General features: G+C 48.9%; 1 protein-coding gene across 1 annotated transcript; it reads left to right on the forward strand.

Moving 5' to 3' along the window:
• The first annotated feature begins 3,711 nt into the window (after positions 1-3,711).
• On the forward strand, positions 3,712-6,717 carry LOC117850967 (putative receptor protein kinase ZmPK1). The gene has a single exon (XM_034732856.2). The coding sequence runs from the start codon at positions 3,931-3,933 to the stop codon at positions 6,358-6,360; it is 2,430 nt and encodes an 809-aa protein (XP_034588747.1). The 5' UTR covers positions 3,712-3,930; the 3' UTR covers positions 6,361-6,717.
• Positions 6,718-15,329: the final 8,612 nt, after the last annotated feature.

The raw sequence follows: 15,329 nt of genomic DNA on the forward strand, positions 1-15,329 counted from the left end.
TTTGGTCTTAGTCGAACACGCCTCAACGACCCATCGACATCCACTGTCATCGCCAAACAATGCATGTACATTCATATCACAACAGCAGAATGTGGTTTGCCAACAGAAGAAGTGTACAACCTTGGCTTGCTACTATATATGCTACATAAGACTTTTTTATAATTTTTGTAAGTCATAAATTGGGGCACTACACAGATTCTTCTGTACAGGTAACTCGAGCCCAAGATATGGTTGCTGCTTGCATTTGGGAAATAAATGAATGATATAGCTTGTGATAATATCAATGGTGTCAACAATCATGTACCAGCAAAAGGTAAGCACGTCTCTTCTGGAATTCCAAACATAAAAGGTTGCTGAACATTCTCGTCTTCGCGGCTAATGTCAGTGCTGTTGCAAGTATAAGACGCACCAGCGCCGAGAATGGTGAGCTGACGATTGATCCATGTCGTCACTCGTCACTACCGTTGAACATCAGAAACAACATGCCGTATGAATCCCAAAGAAGAAAGGCAGAGCAAGTGCTTCTCTAAGCCTGCAGGTACAATCCCCACTTTTTTTTTCACTTTCCTCATTCTATTTTACTTGCCCAATATTTGTAGCTATCTCTTAGAACTCTGCAAAAGATTTTATTTTGAGCTCAAGAGCTCTAGATTACATGGCAGTCAGCTCAGCTCTGCTCCTCTTCCTTCCTCTTTCCAGCTTCAGGTACGCGTCCATCCTCCTGGACAACGGCGAGCGCAACCTTTCCACCCAACGTGGGGCTCCAGCAGGAGGTGCTGCAGCTCATCGAGGACATCCACGCTAATGTGCACGGCCAGTCGGCGCCACCGTCTCCTGCGCCGACATCACCGTGCTCCACCCGCGACGCCGTCAACCTGGCCGGCGGCCCCGCCTTCTACGTGCCCCTGGGCCGCCTCGATAGCCTGGCGCCCGCCTCCGACAACGACGTTCGACGTCTTCAAGCTCCCGCCGCCCACCGCCACCGTCGACGAGCTCCTCTACGCCTTCAACGCAGCGAGCCTCTCCTACCCGGGCGACCTTGCTCGTCTCGCTCTCCGGAGCGCACACCGTCGGCAAGGCGCGCTGCAGCGCCTTCGGCGCCATCGCCGACATCACCAGGTGCATCACCGAGACGTGCTCGGCGGTCGGCAGCGGCGAGCTGGGGCTGCTCCGATATAGGCAGGGGAAAGAAGAGGTACTCCAAGGGAGGCCCCCGCGTGAAGCGGCGCTCCGGCAAGTCGCGATCGGGAACTTTGCGAAAACCTCCTTACCGATTATTTTCAAAATGCCCCCATATATTTTCACATAGCCCCCTAATTTGGATCGCGACTAATAATCGCGATCCGATTATTTTCAAAATACCTCCTGGATTCAGATCGGGGCCTCCAGACCCCCGCGTTGAAGGCGTAGAGGAGGTGCGCAGCCCCACCCATCTGACCTACGAATCCCCCTGGTCGAGAAGATCCGCACCCATTTGCTCCCGCAAGCCGCAGCGATATCCGACCGCGCGCACGCCAGACGGCCAGAGGCGGGCGCCATTCGCCGCGCGACCAAGCTCGCACCGGCGAGCTCCAGCAGTGGCGGACCCAAGGCGTGTTTGTGGATAGGCCACACGCGCTTGGCCTTCGATGGTCAGTTCCACCAGATCCTACGCCGCGCCGGCACCGGCAGCAAGAAAAGCGAGGGAAGGGACACACACGCTTGTAAAGAAATTGTAGATATATGAAGGGATCCTTTTCTTTTTTTCATTTTGGAAAAGATTGGATGGAGGCATGGGGCATGAGCACTTCGTGCAGGTTTCCAACAGCCATTGTCGTTGCCTACTAGTCAAATAGTGCAGTGAAAGTGTTATCACCAAAGTTCAAGAATCTTAGGCGAAAGCATGCCGTTCACATAATCACATATTTACAGTTTGGCAACTGATATTGATAATGCCAAATTACTTGTTGAATTCCTTGAATTGATGGAGTTCAGGAACTTGTCTTTTCATGACTTGAATTGAATTATTCAACAAAAGATCTGATGGAAGGTATGGAGACTTGGAGAGTGACTCGACTCCACCGTTGAGCTCTGGTTGTTTCAGAGGGCACCGCGGGCTGTGAGAGGCCGTCGGTGCTAGCAGGCGAGGCGGGCAGAGCTGACGCCGGTGGCCTGATTGGCCCAAGTTCCCACGCTTACAGCTCTCTCCATGCTGACATCCAAGCGGTGTCGACGGAGAGGACGGGCGAAGCGTGCCGGCGGCGGCGAGTGTGGGCGGTAGCTCGTGCTGCCGGCGGCCGGCGGGGCGAGCCGGTGGCGATTTCACGCAGGCATTTGGAAGCGTTGGACGCGCGGCCGGAGGGCGGCTCCGCCGTACGCGCAGCCCCGGCGAGCCGCGCGCGGCATCAAAGCCAGAGGCGGCGCTCCGGCGAGTCGCGGCGGAGGGCCGGATCGCGATCGGGAACGTTGCGAAATACCCCCTGTATTGGATCGCAACTATCGATCGCGATCCAATTATTGGCAAAATGCCACCTGACATTCTCATATGGCCCCTGGGTGGCTGGGTTCAGATCGGGTCCTCCCTCCCGTACGCCGCCGACCTCCGCCGCCGCCGGAGGTGCATAGCCCCACCCATCTGACCCACCAATCCCCCTCTTAAAAGATTCGCACCCATTTAATTTGCTCCCGCAGGCCGCAGCGGTATCTGACCGGCCGGCCGCACGCCAACGCCATTCGCCGCGGGACGGAGCTCGCACCGGCTGGGCATGGCGGCATGCATAGCAAGCTCCAGCAGTGGCAGACCCGAGACGTGTTTTTCCACACGACCACACACGCTTGGCCTTCGACGGTCAGTTCCAGACCCTACGCCGCGCCGGCTCCGGCAGCAAGAAACCACTGATGATCTCCCCATCAGGTTAGCAGAAACTCACTGTGTCAATGCTGATTCACAATGATATTCAGATTAGCAGATACCATCATGGGATCATAATGTGGTGCCGGACATACTGGCATGCTGCCAATGATAAAAAAAATTTGGTCATCTCAATATCGTCTGACTCAATTGGTCAATAAGAAGTACAGACAAAGCTCTAGTATTGGTCTTCTATCAACTGCTATTTCCAGCTGACAGCACTTCCAGTTCCATATAGTATAAGCTAGTGCAGTTCTACCAGAACAAAATAAATTTTGCATAAATTTAATGGATCACTGATATGCTGCTTCCATAGATGCTGGCAATCCAGGCAGCCACTTGGCAAGAGCACGTTTTCACCAACTGGTCCTTTGCTGAAACACCAAAGAATACCCGTGTCAACATCAAGTATGTCTTTTTGCCTTCTATACTTACCTATTGCGTACAAGACACAGAAAAACCCAATGATGTATTTGTCATAGTATCAGGACTTAGTCACTCCTTCAAAATCCACAGCATATTATTCAACTGTCTCCATAACTGCACTCTGCAATTTGTTCTCTCTGGTTAGCTACACACCAAAATGTTGGCATCGCTGCCTGAAAGCCATCATTTTGACCTTATCCTCAGTTTCTCACTACCCAAGTCCACGACGCAAACCATGGTCAATTCATCTGAATGTTCAAGTGCAGAGCAGCCACCGTGAAGCATCATATCCTAACTGTAAAGTTATAGGGGGACCCACCTTTAAGCCCGGTACATTATCTTGATTGAACTATTAAAGCAGCGTCACTGTCCATATGGACTTTTCTTGAGCTCTGATAGCAGCAAAGGTTGACTAGAACTGGCTGCTAGAGACTGCTGTATACTTCACCATTAATGTGCAGAAAGAAAACTGAAACAATTTGAACCCCATGTCCCCATAGCACTCTGAATTTGACCAGGAATGATGTTTTGCTTTCAGGATTGAGACAAAAATTAGGCATAACACAGGATATAAGTAGTTGTGCATTCATTGTCCAAAAGCATACTCTGCAACAATGGCTTTTTCTCTTGCAACTGTCCTTGCTACTGCTTCCATCCTCTCTTTCTTTGCTCTAATTCCAAGAGCTGCGTCCCGTGACATTCTCTCACTGGGTTCGTCCCTCAGAGTTGAATCCTACCAAACCAACATCTTACAATCATCAGATGGAACTTTCTCCTCTGGCTTCTACGAAGTCTATACCAATGCCTTCACGTTCTCAATATGGTACTCCAAGGCAGCCAACAAGACCATTGTCTGGAGCGCAAACCCTGACCGTCCTGTACATGCCAGGAGGTCTGCTGTAACCTTGCGGAAGGATGGAAACATGGTCCTTATGGATTATGATGGCACAGTCATGTGGCAAGCTGATGGCAACTTCACAAATGTTCGTCATGCTCATCTTTTGAACACTGGGAATCTCATCATCGAGGATTCAAGAGGTAACACCGTCTGGCAAAGTTTTGATTCACCAACAGACACTTTCCTGCCAACACAACACATCACTGCTACCACAAAGTTAGTCCCTACAACTCAATCGCATAGTCCTGGTAACTATATCTTCCGTTTCAGTGACCTTTCAGTACTATCACTTATATATGATGTGCCTGAAGTTTCGGATATATACTGGCCAGACCCTGATCAAACTCTCTACCAGGATGGCCGAAACCAGTATAACAGTACGAGGTTGGGAACCCTTGGTAATAGTGGGATCCTTGCATCAAGCGATTTTGCTGATGGCCAACCACTTGTGGCCTTGGATGCAGGGTCAAACATTAATAGAAGACTAACTCTTGACCCTGATGGAAATCTCCGTCTGTATAGCTTGAATGACTCAGATGGGTCATGGTCAGTTTCAATGGTAGCAATGTCCCAACCTTGCAATATTCATGGTTTATGTGGTCCTAGTGGAATCTGCCATTACTCACCTAAACCTACATGTTCATGCCCACCAGGTTATGTGATGAGAAACCCAGGTAACTGGACTGAAGGTTGTATGGCTATCGTTAACATAACATGTGATCATTATGACAAAAAATCTATGAAGTTTGTGAAACTTCCCAATACAGATTTTTGGGGGTCAGATCAGCAACATCGTCCGTCAGTTTCTTTTCAGACTTGTAGGAATATTTGTATCAGTGACTGCACCTGTAAAGGCTTTCAATATCAGGAGGGTACAGGATCATGCTATCCAAAAGCTTATCTTTTCAGTGGAAGAACTTACCCGACAAAGGATGTAAGGACTATATATCTCAAGGTTCCAATAAAGGTGAGTGTTTTAGGTGTCGTTATTCCCCATTCCAATGTGTTTGATTCTGTGCCACGTCAGCTTGACTGTGATCAGATGAACAAAAGCATCAGAAAACCATTTCCAGATGTGCACAAGACTGGTGGAGGAGAATCAAAGTGGTTTTACTTCTATGGGTTCATAGCTGCATTTTTTGTTGTTGAAGTTTCCTTTATTTCATTTGCATGGTTCTTTGTTTTGAGAAGAGAGCTTAGGCCATCAAAATTATGGGCAGCTGAGGAAGGTTACAAAGTAATGACTAGTAATTTTCGAAGGTATAGTTACAGAGAACTTGTCAAGGCAACTAGAAAGTTTAAAGTTGAGCTAGGAAAGGGAGGCTCAGGGACTGTGTACAAAGGTGTCCTTGAAGATGATAGGCAAGTGGCTGTGAAGAAGCTGGAAAATGTAAGGCAAGGCAAGGAAGAGTTTCAAGCTGAGCTAAGCATAATTGGGAGGATCAATCACATGAATCTTGTGAGGATATGGGGCTTTTGTTCAGAAGGATCACATAGGTTGTTGGTTTCTGAATATGTTGAGAATGGGTCACTGGCTAACATTTTGTTCAATGACAAAAACAATATCTTGTTGGACTGGAAGGGAAGGTTTGATATCGCGTTAGGTGTTGCAAAAGGGTTAGCATATCTTCACCATGAGTGCTTAGAATGGGTCATCCATTGCGATGTGAAACCTGAGAACATACTGTTAGATGAAAATTTTGAGCCTAAGATCACTGACTTTGGGTTGGCAAAGTTACTAAACAGAGGTGGGTCCAACCAGAATGTTTCCCATATAAGAGGAACATTAGGTTACATTGCTCCTGAGTGGGTATCGGGTCTCCCCATCACAGTAAAAGTTGATGTATACAGCTATGGAGTTGTGCTCCTTGAGCTTTTATCAGGCACCAGAATTTCAGAGTTGGTTGAAGGTTCAGATGAGGTGCATGATATGCTTAGGAAGCTTGTCAGGATGCTTTCTGATAAACTGGAAGGGAAGGAACAGTCGTGGATTGATGGGTTTGTGGATGCAAAACTGAATCCGCCATTCAACCCTGTGCAAGCAAGAACACTAATCAAATTGGCAGTGTCCTGCTTGGAGGAAGACAGAAACAGAAGACCAACTATGGAATATATAGTGCAGACCCTCCTGTCAGCTGATGATTGAATGGCTGAACGGACTATAGGCCATGTACAGCATCGATTAATATTTCCTGCTTGGTGGGAGATAGAAGGAATAGACCAACTCTGGAATTTACACTTCCACTCCTGCTATCAGCTCATCAGGCTGATAATAAGTTGTGTATAATTCTTAGACTATCACTTCTTTTTTTTGCTTTTATCTGTACAGAGTGTTTTTGGTTTGTCAGTTCAAGGTATAACATGTACTAGAACTTGGATGTAATAATCATCATGATATCGGTAGCAAAACTACTGCCGCCATGGATGTAGGCGTTCCTCCTTATCTGAATAGCTGCCGTGTACTCTCACAATTGCGAAAAGGTTGCTTTTGTTGTTCCTCAAACTTGTTTGAAGCCGGCAATTCTCCTCTGGGGTTGGTGATGGCTAATATGTTACCAGACCAGCACAGTGGACAATGTATGAAGTCCCGAATTCTATCAGAAATTTCAGTTTTTTTTCTTCCGACAGATATTTCAGTTCGATGAATTTCTATAACAGGTGTTGGTCCTAAAACCTCTGCTGACAGATGCTAGAAACAGGACACACTGTAACACCCAAAATTTTGAATAATTTAAATTCATTAAAATTTGCCCAAATTAAGGTGTCATTTAAATTCTAGGCATTTAAATTCATTTTCTTTAATTTAATTAATTCATCATAGGAATTATTTGTGCATTCATGCTGGTGCATTTATTTTGGTTGCTTGAGTTTAATTTAAATTTTGAATTTCCAAATTTAAATTCAAATTCCAAACCTTTTTCTTTTCTCTTTCTTTTTCTTTTTCTTCTATTTCCCTCTGGGCCGAAACCTCTTTTCCCTTCCTTTCTTTTTTCTTCTTGCGGCCCAGCATCTCCCGCGCCTCCGTTTTACCTCGTCGGCCCGTCGCTTCCTTTCCCGCGGCCCAGCACCCCGCTCCACCTTCTCTCGCTCGGCCCGCGCCTCCGTTTCCTCTCCTCGCGGGCCCAGCTCCGCTCGCCCGCTCGCGCTCCCCGCCTCGCGGCCCACGAGCGCGCGCCGGCCCGCGACGCCGCTCCGGCCTGCCTGCCGCCCGCGCCGCTGACGGGTGGACCCCACCCGTCATCCCCCTCCTCCGGCCGAGTCCGGCCGGGACTCCGCAACCGCCGCGCGCCGGATCTGCAGCCGCCCGCCTCCGCTCCGACTCCTTCGGGGAGTTTAAATCCGCGCCGCCTCTATCTCTAGCGCCTATAAAAGCCGCCGCCCCCTCCCGGTCTCCTCCACCAGCGCCCGCGCCCCAAAACCCTAGCCGCCACGAGCTCCAGCGCCGCCGCCTCTTCCCCGCCGTCTTCCGCCGCCGTCGGTGAGCTCCGGTCGACGAGGACCCCCAAAACGGGATCGCCGTGTTCTCCTCTCTCTTTTGGTGCAACTCGCGCGTTAAACCGTGCCCCGTGGCGCTATTTCGCCCAACTCCGGCGACCCGCCGCCGCTCGCCGTCGCGCGCCGCCGCTCGCCGCCGCCGCCGTCTGTTTTCCGCCGCCGCCGCTATGTCATCGACGACCGCAACCGTCGGATCTTGATCCGACGGCTCACGGCCAGTCAAATCAGACCGCGTACCGGTCAACTTCGCCGCGCCGCGCCGCTTTTGCACTTAAGCCCCCGCCTTTTCCGCAAATCAACCCGCGGTCCAGATCGCGTTGAACATAATTCCATATCTGCCCTCGCACTTTTCGGTTTGACCCTTGAGTTTTCAAGAAATCAACCCGCCGTCCGGGTTTGATGTTTTTACGCGTCAGACCCTCGGTTTATACGCATAATTACGTATAAGCCCTCGGTTTTCGCGGATAGGCCCTGAAAGTTTTGTTTTTCTCACAGAAAAGTCCCTGGATCTTGTTTTAATCCTATCTTTTGCATCTTAACTCCGTTTTTCACGTTCTTTATATCCACGTGTTCGTTTTAAAGCGTAGATCATCTTTTCAAGCTTATTTTCTCTGTTTAACTATGTTTGGTGTACTGTTTTCTTACTTTTTGCCCATGTTTGCTTGTATGTGCTCGTGTGACGCGTGTAGACGCCCCGCAGTTCGAGGGAGTTGCCGATCAAGCCTTCGAGGAGTACGAACAGCAGGAGCAAGGCCAAGAAGGCAAGTCGTGTCCTTGATCACTACCTTGTTGTCCTATACACCTTTACTTTCTCGTACTCAACATTTATGCTATGCACATATTAAGATTAAATTGATGGGTCCCAATTAAGGTTCGCCTAGATTGATTTACCTTTGCCTTGACCAACCGGTTTACTTTATGTTGGGTAGCTCATGCTTAGTGCTTACTTGGTATATGGTGGTTTAACTAAACACAATGCTTAATCTTGCTTTACTTCTGTTATACCTTTCATTAAGACAAGATCATTATTTGTTAATCGGAACATGGAGAACCACCCAGGAAAACAGTGCTACCACAAGACTAAATGGCTCTGGTCTTGGCTGATTAATTAGAAACTCTAGTTTGGGGTAATCTTACCGAAAGGGCAAGAGGGGAGGCGTTGATGGGATATAGCACTCGCTCTCTTGGGAAGTGGGCTTGGCTAAGACACTATACCCTCTAGGGAACTGCTATGTTTCGCTTCGACCTGAAACCTTAGCGGGTTACCACATTGCTAGCAAATCTTTGTAAAGGCCTCGTAGCGTCCCTATGCAATCACACCTCGGAAGTGTGGTATGGTGCCTTGCAAACACCGCATGGTTGGGTCCAAAGTTCTTTTGAACTTTTACGCGACTTGTGGGTAAAGATGTGCCACCTCTGCAGAGTGTTAAACTGATCGATCAGCCGTGCTCACGGTTAAGAGCGGCCTGGACCCTCACATGATAATATTATCGGAAGATGGACTTAACTTGTTATCATTTCATGCATTTGTTGCTTTATTTATGATCATGTTTAATTTCGGGTGGTATGAACTTATACGTAGTTAATTGCTAATAAAACTTGACCAACTTAATTAAAAGCGAATGCTATTTATGCCTTAGCCATACCTTGAATTAGCCTTACACTACACTACTTCCCACGACTTGTTGAGTACCAACCATAAGTGTACTCACCCTTGCAAAACCGCTGTTCAGACCAAGTTAATTGGGAAGAGGAGTACTTCCATGACTTCGAGGAGTTCTAGGCGTACGTTTCTTCAGTCAGCTGCCTGTGGATTCGTCGTCATCTTTGGAGTTCCGCTGCGTAATAATTAGACTTTGTGGTTTATTTGAGACATTCGGTCATGTAATAATGGTTAATACTCTCTTTATTCGATTTAGCACTGTCTTTGCTATTCACTATTGTCGTACATGTGTGTAACTTGATCCTGGCGCACATGTATTTAATGCACTCGATTTTGTCCTTAAAATCGGGTGTGACAAAAGTGGTACCAGAGCCGTGTTGACTGTAGGACGTTAGCCTAGTTAGAAAATGGTCGTATTTAAGGATTATAATAATCTAGTAGCCATTCCTACCTTTCTTAATTTAAATCTACTTAATTATTCTTAAACTTGATTTGTCTCATCCTTATTGCTATCTTTTATTTTATTATCTTACTTCGTTCAAAATTTTATTCTAAAAAAATTTTCTTCTTTCTTTCTGCTAGATGGCTCGCACCCGGTTGACCGCACGCAAGAGCACCCGTCCGCCGCGTCATGGCATCGCGCCGTCGCACGCCCCCATGGAGCCTTGGGACGAGGAGGAAGAGGAAGAGATCTTCCAGCATCCGGGGGATGACTCTGACGAGGACGCCGTGACCGTGGAGCAGGAGACCACGCCGTCACCAGCACCGTCGCCAGCACCGGCGCCCGCTCCTGCACCAGCCCCGACGCCCGTACCGGTCGTCGACTTGACGGATGATGAGCCCGAAGCAGATCCCGAGCCCGAGACATGGATCAAATGGGTGAAGGAAGATTATGGTCAAGGAGTGCACATGGCCGACATACTCAGGTGGACTTGTCACCGCTTGGGGTACGGCATGAGGCCACTCTACAAGTGCTCCCGGTTCACCCACCCTCGCTATCCCACTTTTTGGGAGGTGAAGGTTGTCCTTCGTGAGGAGCACGAAGGAGGATGGGAGGTGAAGGCTATTCACCATGATGTGACCATAAGGAGGACCATGGAGTCCGGCATTGCCGAGGCAGCCAGGAGGGCACTTGAGGTCGTCTCCCACAAGGAACGGCCGCGACTGCAGCACACTTACCATCGGTTCCTTCGATACCGAGCTAGTGGGGAAGCAAGAACCTTCGTCGCTACTAACGATGGGGTTGACATGGCTACAGACTTCCTCCGCAAGTACACGTCGGCAGCTCTCACCGCATTGAATGAAGCAAACAACCACATCCAGGAGCTTCAACAGGAGGTTCAGGAACTCCGGTGGGAGAGAGATGCGAATATGGCTGCCGCGACGGGAGCACCGCCGCCGCCGGTCAAGTTCCGGCCATCTCCATCCGCCTCGCCGTCTTGCCGCTCTGCGCCGCCCAGAAGATCAAGCTGCAGGCACCTTCAATCTCATCCGCACGAGCAGCTCCGTCGCCACCAACCTGTTGCCGCTACCGCCACCCAAATCCTCCGCACCCTGACGGCTGACGCCCAAACTCCAAGCCGCAGTTATGGAGCTGTCGAGTTCGATCAGTTGCGATGGCCTGATGCCAAGGTTCGCCCAGCCGTGTCCCTCGTCTCCGCGTATGGACTTCGATCAGTTTTTGCCGTCGTCATTATTAAGGCCGTCGATCGCAGTATTCCGAGCAAGGACGACCGCCGCCTGCTAGCTTCCCCATATGCACTCTGCAGGTGGAGACCAGCAGACCCGATCGTGCAGATGCAGCAACCTTGCCGATGTTCGACCCCTCCTCGATGGCTCAGTCATGTGCGTCACCTCCACGGACCCGCCGTGCCCTGCTTGCCACGAGCCGTGCAAGCGGATGCTCTCCTCGTCGCCGTCCGTCTCGCGCATGTCTGGCTGAACTCATCATGCCCACAGCTGGTGAGGACCTCTCATGTCCGTCTCTTTCTTTTCTCTCTAGCTAGTCCGTGCTACCTGCTCCCGAGAGCTGCATGTGCCATCTCGTGCAAGCAAGCAGTGCCATGCGTACCTATGTGCATGCAGGCAAGCAAGGTTCAATGCATGTGTACATGCGTACAAGCTAAATACTTGTTCACGTCATAGCTACGCAATAATATAATTATGACTTTTCCTATAACAAAATGATGTGTGTTGTATATTTCGTGCATAATTAAACATCTGAAATCTCTTGTGGTATTCATCATTCCTGATCCCTCGGATAATAATTTGTTTCACTAGATGCAATTTTCCCCGATGTCATCATCTTTTTTCCCATCATCATAGTTGTGCTCATCTATTTATTTAATTCTTTTCTCGATTATTGCTTCGTGGTGACATCATCCTTACGCCATGTTCAAATAGCTATCCTTTTCTTCTTAAAGCCCAGATCTTATTCAATTCAATTATGATTTCAGCAATTCTTGTCCTCACGTGATCGTAGCAACGCGTAGAATAATTTAAAGTGCTTTACTATTCTTCTTTGATGATTGGTGTACTGCTCTTAGTTGTATTTGTTTGTTTGCTTGTATGATTGTGCCAGTGATTGCTTCGAGTAGAAGGATTGCTGTTCGAAAGCTTTGAAGATTAAGAGTTTCAAGAGAGCAAGAGCCGAAGAGCAGTAAGAGTAACTTTTCATTGGAGAAAGGCAAGTGTCCCTAACCATCCCTCTACCTATGCTTTGTTAATAATAATATGATAATGTTTAATCGGAACATGGAGAACCACCCAGGAAAACAGTGCTACCACAAGACTAAATGGCTCTGGTCTTGGCTGAATAATTAGAAACTCTAGTCTGGGGTAATCTTACCGAAAGGGCAAGAGGGGAGGCGTTGATGGGATATAGCACTCGCTCTCGGGGGAAGTGGGCTTGGCTAAGACACTATACCCACTAGGGGACTGCTATGTTCTACTTCGACCTGAAACCTTAGCGGCTTACCACATTGCTAGCGAATCTTTGTAAAGGCCTCGTAGCGTCCCTATGCAATCACACCTCGGAAGTGTGGTATGGTGCCTTGCAAACACCGCATGGTTGGGTCCAAAGTTCTTTTGAACTTTTACGCGACTTGTGGGTAAAGATGTGCCACCTCTGCAGAGTGTAAAACTGATCGATCAGCCATGCTCACGGTCAAGAGCGGCCTGGACCCTCACATGATTAATTAAACTTGAAGATGGACTAATCTGGTTATTTCTTGTGGCCTTGCTGAGTACCAACCATAAGTGTACTCACCCTTGCTTACTGCTGCTCAGAAGAAGAAGGTGTGTGAAGTATTCCGAAGATGATGCTGAGTTCTAGGTGTACGCAACCCCCAGTCGATTGCCTGTGAAGTTTGGAGCCTCCGTTTCCAGTATTTAAGCTGTATATCTCTGATGGTTTCGTAAGTCTTTATTTGTATCTTTTTACCTGATACTGTTGCTGTTACTCACTTATGATGTCACTATATGTATGAAACTTGATCCTGGCATACATATAGGTAGCACTTGGTTTTGTCCTTAAAATTGGGTGTGACACACACTATGCTGATGAGTCAGTATATTGGGTCTATTGTTCTGTAAAAATGTTCTTACCATAGAAGAAGACGAGGAAAATTGGTGGCCCCGTTGTAAGCTACTTCTTTAAACTTCTTCTACTTAAATGAAAGGCAGTGCTCCTGCCAATGTTTCGAGAAAAAAAAATTGGTGGCCGCCGCCTCCTGCTGTGCTGCGGCGGCAGCGGCATGTGGTGGCCGACGAAATTGCTGCCGGCGTCCGTCAGCCTGTTATGGTATCTGCTGCCTGCTGGGGCGCTTGATACGGTCGCGGGCGGCGCTCACTCCCCGAGGTCCTTGTTCTCTTCAGCAATGGCACGCGCGCCCGCGTTGCACTGCACCGCCGCCGTTCCAGAGTCGCTGCTCTTCACCTCTTCAGATCCGGGCGCCCACTGGCCACCGCCGTACCCGCGCGGGGAGGGGCGGAGCGCGAGGAGACCCACACCGACCAGAGCATGCGCTTGAGCTGACAAGGTGGGACCGGCTGTCACTGCGCAAGGTGAGGCGGGTCCTCTTCCAGTCTTCCCCCGCATTTCTCGCACAGAAATCTCTTGCCTACCCCAGGCCAGCCCAAGCCCAAGTGCGGAATCAATGAGAATGCTCGTGCTGAGCTGAAATTTTGGTACTAGAAAGTTTCGACGAAACCTTTAGAACAACAAGATTTGACCTAAACCATCCATGCTTCTATCTTGTCACTTCAAATGGGGCAAGTTCATTGTACAATAGTGTCAGCATTTTACTTCTAAGAACTGTTAGATAAGGACATTGCTTCTTCTTAACAGTTCAGATTCAGAGTTCTAGCTAAAGCACGACGGACTACTGCCCCTGGACAGACATTCATTAGAAGCTGATGTACTAAGGGGGTGTTTGGATACGAGGTGTTAAACTTTAACAGTGTTACATCGGATGTTCGGAACATGAGCTAATTATAAAACTAATTGCAGAACCCTGTGCTAATTCGTGAGACGAATCTATTAAGCCTAATTAATTCATTATTAACAAATGGTTATTGTAGCACCACATTGTCAAATCATGGACTAATTAGGCTTAATAGATTCGTCTCGCGAATTATACTCCATCTGTGCAATTAGTTTTGTAATTAGTCTATGTTTAATACTCTTAATTAACATCCAAACATCCGATGTGACGGGTGTTAAACTTTAACACCTTGTTGCCAAACAGACCCTAAAAGCTTAGTGTTTTTATTAGAGGGTGATTTGGCCAAAAAAAAATTTAGGAAACAATGGGGGCAAGCAGCCCACCTGAACTTTTTCATTCAAAAAAACGGACATGGGGGAGGGAGAGAGAGTGAGCATCGTTGAGCTCGTAGATTTGGTAAAATTTGAATAGCTGGGAGGCTAACTAAATTGAAATTTTGTATAATGGGTTAAACTGAATCTTTTTTTTCGTCAACGGGGGCGGAGATCGCCCACTGAACTCAATTAAAAGAGCAAAAGTACATGCGGTTCTTACAACGTCAGCGTGGTGCATCTGAGAGTACAGCAAGGGGGAAGCCGGACTAGCCGGCAAAGGATTTGGTGCGAAGCACCTTACAAACAATCAACCGCTGACCGGTCAAGCGAAAGAGAAAATAGCAGCCTACAAACAATTCAAAGACAAAGCACGGTGTAGACGAAAAACATCCACCGATCGCCGATTAGCACCACCACCGAGCAACATACTTGCCGGTAACACAATTGCTGTTGCACCCTGCACCATCCATCGTGGCTACGCTGCCCCGCTGCTGCTCTCACAACGGAGTGGGGACTAAGGGTGGTGAAGGATGCACAAACCAAAGTGCACCGAAAACAGCAATCTTCCTTGAAGCTGATGGCGACACCGACAGCACATTCGAGCTCCACGTTCCACCGTCCAACGCCATACAAGGGGAGGAATCTTTGGAAGGGAATAGCGGAGGGGATGGAAACACCAGCCGGTAATTGATTTGCTGGCACCACCACCCAGTAGAATGTTGACGAAACAGAGGTGCCGAAGGAGAATACTCCCAAATCACGATAGTAGCCAACATCCAATGCCGACCTTATCCACGAAGAGGAGGAGGGAGAAGCCACAGAACAGGCATGGGTACACTGCCGGCAATATAGGGACCTTAACAGACGATGTCACATGTAGTGGATCTAGACACCGGCGGCCTGTAGAGCCGGCAGCACTCGTCGGAGGATGCGCCGGCCATGGTTTCTGCCATGGATAGGGAGATGAGGTCCCGTGGGGGGAGGAAATCCGATGGAGGAGGCCCTGCCACCGTCGTCCTCGCGCCCGCATGGGCTTCCGCGCGGGGCGCTCCGGCGGCAGCGAGGTGGAGGGGGCCAGGGAGGGGTGGGGGAGCGGCCGCGGTGTCGACACGAGCGCGGCAAGAAGCGCTCCGTGAAC

The sequence above is a fragment of the Setaria viridis genome, chromosome 3, assembly GCF_005286985.2.
Source record: "Setaria viridis chromosome 3, Setaria_viridis_v4.0, whole genome shotgun sequence".
Classification (NCBI taxonomy): domain Eukaryota; kingdom Viridiplantae; phylum Streptophyta; class Magnoliopsida; order Poales; family Poaceae; genus Setaria; species Setaria viridis.

Coding starts and splice junctions, on each gene's coding strand:
- LOC117850967 (XM_034732856.2), top strand. CDS start 3,931: ATGGCTTTTTCTCTTGCAACTGTCCTTGCTACTGCTTCCATCCTCTCT.